This window comes from Gymnoscopelus braueri (genome assembly GCF_963280865.1).
Source record: "Gymnoscopelus braueri genome assembly, chromosome: 4".
NCBI classification, from domain to species: domain Eukaryota; kingdom Metazoa; phylum Chordata; class Actinopteri; order Myctophiformes; family Myctophidae; genus Gymnoscopelus; species Gymnoscopelus braueri.
In genome coordinates, this window is record NC_137605.1 from 32,821,491 (window position 1) to 32,836,535 (window position 15,045).

At 40.0% G+C, this 15,045-nt stretch overlaps 1 protein-coding gene across 2 annotated transcripts; it reads left to right on the top strand.

The window, feature by feature from the left end:
* The first annotated feature begins 482 nt into the window (after positions 1–482).
* creb3l4 (cAMP responsive element binding protein 3-like 4) lies at positions 483–14,215 on the top strand. Of its 2 annotated transcripts, none has more exons than XM_080425332.1 (11): positions 483–689; positions 1,333–1,506; positions 5,942–6,133; positions 6,611–6,683; positions 6,918–7,060; positions 7,891–7,980; positions 8,118–8,224; positions 8,676–8,744; positions 9,907–9,991; positions 10,326–10,419; positions 11,894–14,215. In XM_080425332.1, the coding sequence occupies exons 2-11, from the start codon at positions 1,351–1,353 to the stop codon at positions 12,217–12,219; spliced, it is 1,335 nt and encodes a 444-aa protein (XP_080281458.1). In that variant the 5' UTR covers positions 483–689; positions 1,333–1,350; the 3' UTR covers positions 12,220–14,215. The 2 variants fall into 2 exon arrangements, with proteins under 2 accessions (XP_080281458.1, XP_080281457.1); XM_080425331.1 differs by having other exon boundaries at positions 1,348–1,506; positions 11,894–14,214.
* The last annotated feature ends 830 nt before the right edge of the window (positions 14,216–15,045 follow it).

Genomic DNA, 15,045 nt, shown 5'->3' on the forward strand with positions numbered 1-15,045 from the left:
CGGCCTGCCGTCTCACGTTTCTTTCAGCCCACTAGCAGGGTTGCCATGTCCGCTTATTAGAAGCGAATGTGGGCTTGTTTTTCTGTAAAGTTGCTTGAACATATCGGTAGTTGCGCGGGTTTGTTTTTAAAGTGTAGTTGCTTATTTTGGGCTTGTTGTGTAATGCTGTTTAAACCAGTGGTTCTGAAACATTTTCATGCCCAAATTAATATGTATTTGTCTGCAGAACCCCAGCTGAAAATATTCTATGCCATTGCCAGGGACCCCCATACAAGATTTGTGTTGTTAAAATGTTTCAAAAAATATTCCGCATTTTTCTTCTAGATTTTCAAATAGGTTTAAGGGCTCATGTAGCATAGTTGCTTCTTTTGGGCTTGTTTTCATAGACCTGGTTGCTTGTTTCTCTCGCAAAACCTGGCGATTTCACGCAAAGACCAACTTTGCGTGAAATCTACTGTATTCTGAAAATGTGGGATTTTAGTAGGTGTGCGCTGACGACGACGCATCTTGTCCGGGATGATTGACAACGTGCTGCCAGCTGGATAATTCAAGGAAAGGCTCGGCCTGAAGTGAACCCCAGCAACTGCTGAGAACGTGTTTTCCTTCTGTCGTAGTTGAAACACGGTTTATTGGTAATGCGGATAGCTTTTATTCGTAAGAAGAGTCGCTTCTGAAAGAGCCACATTCCAGTAAGTACTGAGCCTACCCTGTCTGGTCTGAACACAATACACTCTTGTTTATCCGGCTTGACAGGGATCCTCTTACTGGAGGAGGTCCACCAACTATTGATGCATTTTGAATAGGCCTCATAAGTTGTCCCTGGACAACGTTATTATTTATTTACTGCATTTACTGCATAGTCTAATCAAAGACTTGAGAAATGACTCACTTCCATGTCGCAGTTATAGAGTCTGATGCTGTGTAACGAATCGTAAGCAGAATTTACTTCCATGATGTTGGTTAAATGTACACATCAGTAGCCTTATTATCAATAATATAACTATATAAGTATAGACAGTTTATGTCATAAACTGTCTATAATTATATTATTGATAAGGCTACTCCATATCATAAACTTTATGATATGGATTTGTGTGTGTGTATGCGCACGCGTGCTTGATATAGAGAGCGCGTGCGTGTTAACGTGCGTGCCTACCAGGATGTTGATATCCTATTGTATTGCGAAATGACACTTGTGTCCCCTCCCATTGCACATGGCATTCAGACTTCACTTGCATTGAATGTGTAATGTGTGCCTCTGCTCACTAGTGTTTACTGTCAGATATGCCACAAATAAGAGTTGTATAATAGCCTGTGTAATTTGAATAACAGTCTTTGGATCATTAGGTCATGGATGCAGAGAATGGTGAGCTGTATTTCGCTGATGTGGAAGAAGACGGTGTAACAGGAGACAACTGGAATCTGGATACAAAATTTGTTTGCTCTGATGTCATCTTCACCAACTCAGAAAAGCAACTGGCGGAATGGGCAGTAGACCCTCACTGTGTAAGTAGTACCTATTTCAAGTTGGTAAATCAGTTCATTGTCCACAATTGTTTGTCCACCAACTCCACCAAACCTAAATTCACCATTGTTTTGTTTTGCATGTATCTGGTGGTGTTTTCTCACCTAGATTCCTATGTGTGTGGTCGCATTTTTCACTTTGTGTGCTACAGTGACATGACAACTAACCAGCAATCTGTGGGACTTTTATAGTTACAGTGGAAGCACGATGGAGGGATAGGAGACTAGGGCCAGGCCATCCAATTGATCTCTGAACAATACAGTAGATCATTCAATTGGGACAATAATTATCGAGAGAAAAACAACGGTAACATAATAAATTGTTTAACTTCTATTTGTAAAACTGACACCAGTGTCAGTAGAAGAAGTGTGTTTGTAGAAGAAAGAGGGAATATTCGCACTTCAGCTGACAAATCTTTTAAAACTGGTGCCACAGAAATGGAACTGAGGAAAAAGGAAATGCGTTCTGGAGCACACAGTGAACAATTTTTTGGATGGTGTAAAAAGACTATACCAGGGGTGACCATATATTCAGCCAAGGCAACAACGACTGATTGACAAACATCAGCCTCAGTGTTGAATTCAGACACGCAATGCATCTGTTCATGTTTTCTGATTGGTAAGGTGAGCAAGTTTACATGAACAGAACATGATAAACGTCTATGCAACCACTGAAAACAACTATTATCTTTTTAATTCTGGGGAAAACCGTGACGATTCTGTAGTGAATGTCGAAAACCGGGACATATTAGTGTCTTAAGTGATATTTGTCGAGACTCGGGACACACAGCTTAAAATCGGGACAATCTCAGCCACACCGGGACGTCTGGTCAGTGGTCACCCTACTTAGTCCATGAGCCAGAGCCCCAAAATTGAGCAATTATTATCGAAAGAGTGGGCAAAACCAAACCTATATTAAATTGTTCAGAGGGTCAATACGAGTAAATAAATGTATGATAACCTCACCACAGGAGCAGCTTTTTCATGGTTATCACACATTTTGTAATTTTCCCCATACGTACATGACAGGTCAAAAAATGACAAAATTTTAAAAAGAGTTATCATAATGAAACTGCCTGAGTTGATTACTTACATGAAGACGATGATTTATCGTATTACAAGTTTTCTGAAATTGTATATTTAAATATGCAAATTAGGCATAGGAAAATATGCCCAAATTTGCATAACTTTCCAGAATCAACATTGGACAAAGCCAGAGTCAACATACTTATTTCATTTTGTTAAGATGTTGGATTCAAAGGTTTTTAACGAGGGAATATTCAATATCTGCTCAATTTTGGGGCTCTGGCTCATGGACTAAATGCCTAATTTGCATATTTAAATATACAATTTCAGAAAACTTGTAATACGATAAATCATTGTCTTCATGTAAGTAATCAACTCAGGAAGTTTCATTATGATAACTCTTTTTAAAATGTTGTCATTTTTTGACCTGTCATGTACGTATGGGGAAAATTACAAAATGTGTGATAACCATGAAAAAGCTGCTCCTGTGGTGAGGTTATCATACATTTATTTACTCGTATTGACCCTCTGAACAATTTAATATAGGTTTGGTTTTGCCCACTCTTTCGATGATAATTGCTCAATTTTGGGGCTCTGGCTCATGGACTAACTTACTTACTTGGGCTCATCGCTCCCAGTGGAGCAGACCATCTACGACTCTTCTCCATCCAACACGGCTTTGGGCTGTCCTTTCTGCCTCGCCCCAGCTGGTTCCTGTCTCTTGGGCCTGTCTCAATGTCCCGCCTCCAGGTGTTCTTAGGCCACCCTCTCTTCTGCTCCCCCTGGGGATTCCAAGTTTCTGGGGATTCCGGTTTCCTCAAAGTGTGGCCTATCCATCCCCACTTTCGTCTCAGGTTCTGCTTCTCTTCTGGTTTCTATCTTTCTCTCAGCCATAGTTCCTCATTCTTGATTTTGTTTGGCCACCTGATCCTAAATATGCGTTTCAGACAGCTGTTGATAAAAGTCTGTATCTTCTGCAATGTTCTTTTCACCCTAACTACACCACAACCCTCATCATATGTGTATCCGTATAGAAGCTCTTTCACATTAGCTTAACAAACATCTGGAAGGTTTACTTATAACCCTACCAGACTTTCTCTTGACACCGTCGGAAATGATTCTCTCCATCAACTTTTTCGAATACTCAGGAAAACATTACTTTAAATCCTGAGGAACATCGATGGGAAGCTCCTTTACTCCATCGTATGGGGGCCTTGTAATAAAACGGTGTGAAGAAAAACACACCCACTCTAATATTTTTCTATCTAAAATCTTTATTCAATAGTTGGTCATATTTTTGTTATCTGGAAAGGTAATACAAACAACAACATCAACAATATCTAAACTGACTGCCTGTTTTACAATGGCACATAATCTCATAAACTTGAGATAAGGTCTACAGATGAACTTGTAGACCTTACTATCTACAAAGGTAAAAATGAGATGAAACTACTTTTATTTTTGATCCTTGAATAGAAATAAACTGTTGATGATAATAAACAGCTGATAGTAAACAGTCAGCTGTTCAGTTCTTAAGATTGTGTAGGAATTGCAGCTCTGACAATGATTTCCATGATAAAGCATTTACAATGAACACTTAAGATCCAGAGTCTATGATGGCGTGCATAGAGAGCACATGCTGTCTGAAAGACACGCCCTGATAGCTTTATTTTTCCTACTAAATACCGGTCCATATCTATCGGTCAGATAAGAATTAATTACCTCAATAAACGGAGGAAGGAAACGTGTTATAATAGTATTTGGGTTTATTCCAGAGAAGAGATCTTACAAGCGTTGGACATGCATGGTTCCAGATATATTCTTCTGACGTTAAAACAGAGATGCAGAGTAATTATACACATAACGTGGGGTTACGCCTTTCGTCATCACGTCAGCCGTAACTTATGGCTTGAATGGCTCAGTTTCCTGGGCAACCAAGGTTGGGGTATCGAGGTTAACCTGCTATCTAATATTGTTGACATACCAGAAGGAGCCCTTCAGACCAAAATACTGTCGCAGGCTGCCAGAGAGGCACTGACACTTTTAACCATATTAACACATACAAATGGAAAATGGTACACTTTAGATCCATTAGAAAATGGTACAAAATCATACCTATCACGCCCTTATAACTAAAAGACCAGAGCGAGCGCCAAACTGCTCCCCGGGTCTGTTACTCCACAGAATTCAACATAATGTCAGGCAAAATGAAACCAACTGTAATCCCTTAAAGAGATTTGAGCCCCCAATGATCTCCTTAAGACATGCACGTAATCTTGGTTAGTCCACTCTGAAATACGCAAATCCGCATATGTCCAGCAGGCCGTGAATCGAACCGGGGACTTGTTTCAGATGTAAAGCCCAAACACTCACTAACCAGCACCACTTGACTATCGGGTTGCCGAACCTAAAGTGAGTCCCAAACTTTGGTCACTGCACCCACTGCTCAAACTCCTCTGATACTATGGAGTTATCAACTGCAGTTGCACTCATTTTGTGTATGGTGTATGTTGAAATGCCTATGCGGTTTAGTGTACGTTGTGGGGCAAACCAAGCACCCCTTCAAAGCCAGAGAAGATGAACATAAGACTGCAATCTGCACTTCAGATGGCACTATGATCAGGTGAACCATGGCTTGGTGGCTTCACTCAAATGTTGGGGTATAGACATAGAGAGACTTGATTTAAACCACAGCCTGCTTGGCTAAACCGAAATGAGCCTTTCTTGTGTTTGTTTTTTGGTATGTTTATTGTGTTTGTGAATTAATTACATTTGTATACGTGGTAATATGACTATACTAAAATGACCCTTTGGTTATGCCCCACCAATGACAGACTGATTTATGTGGGATGAGTCATTCAAGTCTTTTTCTTTGTTGACTCTGATGACACCTGTTGTATAAATAATCTAGTCTTTTTTGCACCATTTCAAAAGTGGCCAAATTGACTGTGAGCTAATCTCTTTGTTCTGACCAGTGTACTTTGTGTTGCCTTATGCTGTCACATCCTCATGCACAAACATAGATAAATGAGTAGCACCAGCGCCAAAACAAAAAAAAACTTTTTATAGAAGGCTAACACTATAGACAACAGATAAAATAAAATGTAGGCTGTTGCTGTATTTGGGGTCTGTAATTGGTTAGTAAAATCAATGTTCAAATTTTACAAATCAACTCTTTAAGAATGTATGCAAATATAACCCCAGTCCGAGGTTCAAAACAACCCCAGACTGGCCTTTTAAAGTTTCACATGTGTTCATTCTTGTTTTACCATCATGACTGTAATATGTTTATTGCTTTATGTGAAGCACTCTGTGACAAAAGTATGGTACTTTAATGGAAATAATGAGACTGGACTATGTTTGTTTCATGCTACTACCTTAACTCCGTCAGGGACTGAATGACAGTGAATCAGACTCAGAGGATGTCCTTCATGCCATCAACCCAAATGAGGTGTTTCCCAGCGGATCTCTGGGGGAGACACTGTCTGAGAGTGACAGTGGCATTTCTGAGGACCCTGTTGAGGGCCCTGTGGCAACGGCAACAGTGGAGCTGGCCCACCAGGCCCAGGCCACCATCTACCAGGTAGGCCTGTCGTTAATTATTACATAATCGCCTGATCGCAATTATTTGAGGTAATTGCAATTATTTTGCATAATTGTGAGTAGTTTTCCATTCATCTGTATACATTAATCTGTTGAAAAATGTTGATACATTTTCAAACAAAGTTTAAATAGTAGATCTACGAGCTCACTGTGAGCTTGTAGATCGGCTATTTCCACTAGCCTATTTATTTTTTATATTTAATATTTTTATTATTAAATATGGCCTGTTTTGGCTATAGTAAATGTTTTATATCTAGATTATTGGTACCGGTCATTGTCAGTCATTTCTGTGTATATTTAGGTTATTATTTGTTATATCTGCCCGGTGCAAAGAGGTAAACAGAGTTACGGAAATGGAATTTAGATTTATGTGTTACAACATTCAATGCCAAAAACACAATGAAATGACAATTAATCGTCAAGTAAAATGTCATGATCGTGACAACCCTACTACCAGGTGGTGTATGATGTCAGCAGCCTGGGGTATGTGAAGGCTGAACAGAATATGGATGTCATCTCCATACAACTGGGTGAGGATATGGTTTGTTGGTTGGAGGGGGTTGGGTTGTGTGGATCTTTATTGGTTCACCAATTTCAGCTTTGAGAATAACAAATGCACAGCAGCTGATAAGCAAGGCCACCCACATGCATGATGAAATCTAATGCATGGATTTCCCCCCCCCCATCTTTCAATAAAGATGTACTGTATGTTTTTTTTCCCCTGAAATTTAATTTAATTTCTCATTTTACTGTGTTTTGAGCAGATGATTGGAATTCTCAGATGTTGATCTCCGAGTCCTGCATAGTGAATGAGCTGCCGATAGTGTCAGCTAACCAGCTGGACAACAGCTATGCTGTGACCCCTTCCGTCTCCAGCACAGCCCCCTCCAGTCCTGACAGCTCAATAGTGAGACTTTTTGTATTGCTTGTTATCCAATGGAATTATTTAGCAAACAATCATCACCATGTACAACCAAAGCATTCTACTGTTCACCAAGTTGTGGGTTATGTGCCTTGCAGAGTAACTACGGTACATGTTCTCATACACACCTACAAAGTAGATGGTAGTTGCTCAAGGGGTTACAAATCTAATCTAACTTCCCCACCCAGACATCACCCAGAGATGCTTGTGACCCACCTGTTTATGGAGATATCTCTTTAACCACTTAAGCTCTATACTTTGTCATACAACAAAAATAGAGGATCTACAAGCTTTCAATGCGTCACATTGCAATGTGTTGTGAGGTTGTAGATCTGCTATTTAAAAAAGAAGAAAAACAATTGGCCAACAATGGGGACACAGGTTCAATGTGGTTAATTTAGTAAAAGCCTCTTTTGGAAGATTGGACACCTCAAACCAGCTATATAAACTTCTAAAGAACGCTTTTGTTTCATTGACATCTGTGGCACAGATCTTGCTTCATGAATAATCGTTAAAGGAATGACACTGACAGACACCTTTTAATTACTTCCAATTAGAGTCGGACCCAAGGCCACAAAAAAGAGGCCCACACCGCAGCAAATCTGTTGAATAGGCTATCAAGTCATCATGGGGGATTTATAGGTTGTGACTATGACAGAGACCCAATTTAAACCAAAGCTCTTAAAATGGTTGGAGCTCTATTTATGTGTTGAATCAGGAGACTCTTGCATAGCTGGTTCAGATGTAAAACTGGCGATTCATGGTTGTAGATAGAGAAGTGATGGTCATGTTTTCTCTTCCTCACGTTTAACCAGCTGTTCCCAGACCTCCGACTCACAGAAGAGGAGCAGAAGCTATTAAACCAGGAAGGCATTTCTTTGCCCAACAATTTGCCTCTCACCAAGGTAAGACATACCAGAGTCAAGGATTAGAGTGACGGCACCTACACAATGATATAACTTGGTTCTGGGTGCCTAGGATGTTCACATATGGTGTACATATGGTGTACATATGGTGTCCTTGAATCAATATTAATCTCTAGGCAGAGGAACGGATCTTGAAAAAGGTCAGAAGGAAAATCCGCAACAAGCAGTCAGCACAAGACAGCCGTCGCAGGAGAAAAGAGTACATTGATGGGCTGGAGAGCAGGTACAACCTGACTGAGGGTGGCATCTTATCCAACCTCAGTATAGTAGCTAATTAAGTTTGTTAGACTTTGTCTGCGCTGTTCTCTCTTTGTGCAGAAAATCAAATGCATGATAGAGACCCCTTTTAGCTACTGATTCACTACAAATAGCTCACAAACCTATGTCATTACCAGTCTGTAAACACTAAAGGTTAAGTCAGTGGGAGCTGTATAATAAAATATTGTGTATACACAGCATATGTATTTTTACCTTTTTTGATTCCAGAAATATTCGCTTACACAGTACGTTTTATAGCGGTTAAGAATTACACAATCATTATTTTATGCCACTGGGAAGGCTCTATTTGCTTGCCTAGAAAAAGGTGTCAAATGTATGTATGAATGCTTCACTCACTGATTTTGTGCATGCACCTGCATAAACCTGTACTGTATGTGACTGTATATCTGTCACAGGGCTGCAGCTTGCTCAGCACAGAACAAGGAGCTGCAGAGGACAGTAGAGCAGCTGGAAAAACATAACATGTAAGACAATAGTTATTAGCCATTAACTACTGATTGTTATTCCTAGTGAAAGTCTAAAGCAGGGCTCTTCAACGTTTTTCAGGCCAAGGACCACTTAGCTGCTGAGAGAGATATAGCAGGGACCCCCCCCCGCTACCTAATCCTATATTGAAATTGCCCAAACCTCTAGTTGTATAAAATTGAGTTGCAGATTAAACTTGTTCATATAATTCATACTGTAGATAGCTTCATAGATTACACGTCTTTTCTGTTAATAATATTGGATTAATGTTAATGTGCGTTTTCAGACATTTACCACTTAAACATTCAATACTTACTCAACTTGACTTTTGGCCCTGTACTTGGTGTACTCCCCCTGTTGAAGACCCATGGTCAAAATAATTCATAAGAAGCTATGATGTAATGGGGGTGAGTTTAAAAAGAAATGGATTACCTTTAGATTATTATTTTAAAATGCCAACAGGGATAATGGTAGCAAAAATGTGAGATAAGCTGGTGACCACAAAGACATGACTTTGAATCCCTAGGCAGGGAAAGTGAATGTGTAAAGGTCCTGACATATTGAAAGCGTCAGTGACGTACATCAGCGCGAGTCCGCTTGTTCACACTTGTCTATTTTATTTAAAAACTGACTTGTGTTTCTAGAGTGGTCAAGCACATGAAAACAAACGTTTGAGATAAAAGGAGGTTACCTTTCTGTGTTGCTCCAACTCATTGGAGTAAAATAGAACCGAGCTCTGAAAGACGTAACCGGTTTTGACGCGCCCACTTAACGCCTCCAGTGTGGCTACAGCCGATGTAAACAATGGGTGATGACGTGAGCGTCTGACACTTTCAGTGCCCTCCACTCCCTAAGTGCATGTTAGTATAGAGATTGGTGCCATACGAAATAAAGGCAACAGAAGATTGTGCCTGTCATGTCCGTCTACATCTACTCAACACGAATATGTGTGTGTGAGCGTAGATGTTGAACTTAAATCTACCCCCGTGCTCTGACCACTCTGGTGCGTTATCCAAAAAACTACAACTAATCAAACCATGGAGCGTCGCACTAAAAGTCCATATTCTTTATTTTAATTTGATTTATGTTCAATGTTGACTGACACATGGTTGAGTGTTTCTATAACTGATGTTGTGTCTGTATTACATGTACTGTATGCAGGTCCCTTCTGTCTCAGCTGCGTAGACTGCAGTCTCTGATCAAGCAGACTGTCACTAAAGCAGCTCAAACCAGTACCTGCATTTTGGTAGGTCAAAGAGATAGAATGGCTCTCTTAATACTGGACTTCAAAAGGAAAAGTTCAACAGAGAAACCATGTGAACGCGTTTAACTCTGATCTTTTATTGTGTAACTCCATACTAGTCTAAGTCTGCAATATTCAGTATAAGTAATCATTCTTTTGTTTGGAAAAATGGTTTAATTTACTCAAAATCACTATCGGATGTGAAAAAAAGTTTGAATGCTTCCTTAATAGACAATGAATTGCCTCAAAACCAGAGATTTGTGTGTGTGTGTGTGTGTGTGTGCGCGTGTGTGCCTGTGTGTGCCTGGCTGCCTGCCTGCCTGCCTGCTCCTTTCAGATCATCATTTTCTCCCTGGGACTGATTATCATACCCAGCTACAGTCCCTTCAGCCGTGGCTCCTCCTTAGAAGATGACTACAAACCAAAAGGAGGTGAGGCCAAAGTCTTCTTTACTCATGTCCGAAAACTCAGCCCTTAGCACTTAAACTAGATATGGCGGCCAATCAGCCATGCAAACATCACGTCATTTGTTCTCATGTTTTTGTTACTTAGGCTTGGTTTTTCTTGACCTCAATGTTAAAAGAGATGTATTTAGATAGATGCTACATATACATAGGTTCATTGTTTACCTGGTATCCTATCCATGAGTTTCCAGTGTCCCATGAGGCCTTGCGTGAATTATGGGCATCACTTCCTGTTGTCAGTCATTCAATTCATTTGAGTGATCCGTGTCAGTCAAAAAATAATGTGGGAACACGCCTGACAGTAATCAGAAAGGGTCACATTATTAGTGTGCCTACATTCACTCCACACAGCTGATTCAAATGAATGATCAATGGCTCTTGACACTTGCTCTTAGCTGTAGCCAAAGATGGTTAATTTATGAATATAGACCATCCCAATTGGAGCCACTAGAGGTGAAATGGTCTCCTAAGTGGTCCATGTTTTGGTTTGCAAAACATGTTTTTATATTACTCCTACACATTTTGTCCAAACATCCATATCAGTGACGAACTATGCACATATCAATCTCCACCTAATGTCCTTCGCAACTAAACCATCATCATGAAACTTACCTAAACATCCCAACTACGCCACTAAAGAACGTCCACCCAAAAATTGTCTGACTATAACATGCCACTTTACACAATACAATTAACAGTAACTCAAACACAAAACTATATTCTACACTCCCACAAATCAACATGTTGTGTTGATCAACATGCATCAACATTAATCCCTCAACTTCTACAGATTCCACTCACCTCTATAATGACTGAATTCCGAACATTGCTGGCCCACAATAACCTACCTGACCTGGCGGAGACCTGTGCTCCAAGGAGCACTTTTGCTAGTAGTTGACTGATTTGATCCCTCAAATGAATTGAATGACTGACAACAGGAAGTGATGCCCATAATTGACATAAGCTAAGCTCCTTGGGAATCTTGTGGGTAGTTTCAATGTGCAGATTTTTTTAATTATAGTATATTGTTTACTTTGTTTGGTTTACCTGTGATCCTAGTTTACTGATGCACTGACTACACTGCCTCTCTGCATTTGATGTACTGTATGTGTTTAACATGCTTATTAGTCGCTCTGGATAAGAGCGCCTCCTAAATGCCTAAATTGTAATTGTCAAGCATTAAAGAAAGGTGTGTGTGTGTGTGTGTGTGTGTGTGTGTGTGTGTGTGTGTGTGTGTGTGTGTGTGTGTGTGTGTGTGTGTGTGTGTGTGTGTGTGTGTGTGTGTGTGTGTGTGTGTGTGTGTGTGTGTGTGTGTGTGTGTGTGTGTGTGTGTGTGTGTGTGTGTGTGTGTGTGTGTGTGTGTGTGTGTGTGTGTCTTTCATGTAATGAAATATACATAATGCAGCATAGAAATTGAACTTGTTCATTTTCCTTCTAACAGTTATTTCCAGAAACATCCTGACAGATCCAGCCTCGTTCCAGCAGGTGACAGATGAAGCAGACAGCCCTGCCATTCAAACCGACTCCTTGCCCGTCCCCCCTGACCTAAACCAATCTGGACCTCTGGACAGTGCTGATGTTCTCAAACAACCAGTAGAAAATCCAGAAATCAGAGACTTGGAGGGTGTGGTCCAAGAAGAGAGCCAATTGGGAAACAGCTCAACATTGGCTGGTGAGCAGACTGACTCTCTGGCCTTGGATCTAAGGTCAATGGGTGGGAAAGGAGGCCTGGACTCTGCCAAACCAGCACATGCTGATGAAATGTAGTCATTTAGCTTGCCAGCATAGCATAGTGGGATTGGCTCAGTAATTCTTTTTTTGTTTTGTTTACATTGTAGGCATTTGGCCAAAGCAATGTCAGAGCAATTAGTTCGTCAGTGTCTTGCATTAGGACACATCAGCAAGGCATTATTATGGGGATTCTTGGAGTTAACCTGTGGCCTCCAGTTACAAGGTGGTCTCTAACTATTAGGCCGTCTTACCAGGAGTTCTCTGAACATTTTGGACATGGACAAGTCCTGCATTCTGTCATGACACAGCACCAGGCTGACTGTCTGGGTACCTTGGCCCAGAGTCATTGAGCTAGAAAGAGTTACGTCAATGAGGGGTCAGAAACACTACAGGATACGTTGTTCATCAACACCCATGATGATTAAATGTTTGGAACTATACATTAGTCTTTGTATGTAACTATTGGTTGCCCATTGCAAAGCTACTGTGTTTACATTTCCGCCATTGTTGTAAAATAATTGTCCCGAACGGAGATGGCGCAACTCTTTCCATCTCACTGGCTCTGCTATGGTCTTACCATCTGTGACGACAACAACAGGCTTTTAAGCATACAATGACAATTATAATTTTAGGCTGCTATTTTTCTTCAGCAGTCACTTGTTAAAATGTATTTGTTCTCCAGAAAGGTTTAGTAATACTTGGATATTTCACTAAATCCAATGGGTACTGTTGGCCGTAGGCTGACTTGTTTGCCTCCACCTTGTGGTACCTTTTAATACATCCAATGATCTGTGCTAATAAGCTAAGAGTACTGTTTATTATAATTTGACAAATCTCTGAAGGAAAATCATCTGACAGTTGTTTTTTAATAGCGTGAATCCTGGTGATTTCTTGGGGACGGCAGACAGTTGAATTTCTTTTTTTTAATATTTACTTTTGTAGACTGGTAATATGGCTTTAAAGGGACAATGCACTTTGGTAAAACATTTTAATATTTTGTCAATCTCTGACATTACCTGACATTTGAGGGATTTTTATCCACAAGGTGGAAGATAACATGATAAAATGATATAATTGTGTTGTTTTTTCTAGCATATTTAAGGCTCGTCTTTATGCTTAACATATCAGTGCAAGAATGGAGGATTCTTTTCAACAATCTTAAGTTATTCCATTAACAAAAAAACTAGAGCTGCACAATATTAATTTTGGCCGATATCAAATAATATGCAGGGTCAAATCGGCCAATACCAATATATGACATTATTATATATTACATTTATATTGAGCTCATTGCTGATTTTTTTTTTTTCATTTTCAAAGCCATTAACAGTCACATTATTATTGCGTCAATATCGGTGAAATATCGGTTAATATCAGTGAAAAAATATCGGTCAATATCGGGGAAAAAATATCTGAATTATTTTGACATTGGTTCGATACCGATATTGCATTTTTTATGAAATATCGGCAGATATCGATATACTACCGATAATATTGTGCATCACAAAAAAAAACGAAAGACTACTTGATGTGACATTTTGCTTTGCTACATACTGTATCTATATTGCTGTATGATAGAGCTCTCCTATCTTCAGAGTGTGTTCATGCCCTTTGGCCCTCTTAAGATAAACGGTTTGCACAGTCCAAACATGGCTTTATCGAAACTATTAACACTGCATTTGAAAAGCCTCTTTCCTTTACATAGAGCTTTGCTACAATGATCTTGATCTCCTGATTGACTCTCATAAGCTTTACTTTGTATATTTATTAAAAAGGGAACAATTGATGGAGAACGGGTTTGGTTTCCTTTTTGTTAACCACATAAGGCGATACATGACCTAGCCAATCTAGATTGGCTATTTTCAGCAAAGAGATTGTAGTGTAGAGGGACAATAGGCGTGAGCCAAGAATAGACCCCTGGTGGATGCCGGTCCATTAATGGGATATTTCACTTTAAAACATGTTCAGGGTCATTTTAACATCTACTCAGGCGTTTGTGAGCACCCAGACAGTTTTTAAGTTGCTTGATTAGGTATTTAGATATTTGATCTACATTTCACGCTTACATCAATTCCAATGTGTCGTCTAACCTCAATGTGGCATCAGGCGCAATCAAATCAGTCAGCTCCATATATGGGCACAAAAGGGGGCTTGCCCATATCAGGGATCTCCATATATGGGCACAAAAGCTGGCGTGCCCATATATGACATCAGCGATCTCCATATATGGGCATAATAGGGACAAGGACTGACAGATACAGAGATCTCCATATATGAGCATATCACCATGCCTATATGGGCATATACTGATGACATCAGGAATCTCCATATATGGGCATAAAAGGACGAGGACTGACAGATACAGAGATCTCCATATATGGGCAAATCAGTCAGATCGGCAGTGCGATGTAGGTGTGAGGGAAAAAAGACTTCAGTCAAATCTATGTTTTGCTTTTCTTTTCTTTTTTTACACAATATCGGTCAAAACATCTGTAAGCGTCGTTCTAGGACAGTGGTTCTCAAAGTGGGGTCAGGGGTCCTTGAGGGGGTTCCAGGGCGTCCCAAACTAAATGAGTTGATATAACGTCAAAATCAGTTCAACCACTTTGCACCTTGTCAGGCCATCAGGTCTGGGTGTAAGTAATTACAAGAATGAGTAAGTCATGGAGTTCCAAACACAGCATGGATGGTTGTACATGTCCAAGTAAGTAGTATCATCATCATCCTTTAACCACATGAGTCCTAGCATTCCTATTCTGGTCATGACAGGCGAACATTCAGCATAATATACTGTATATACATACAGTACTGTTACAGGGAAAGACTGTCATCAATGTGTGTGGACCTCTGTACTTCCACTTC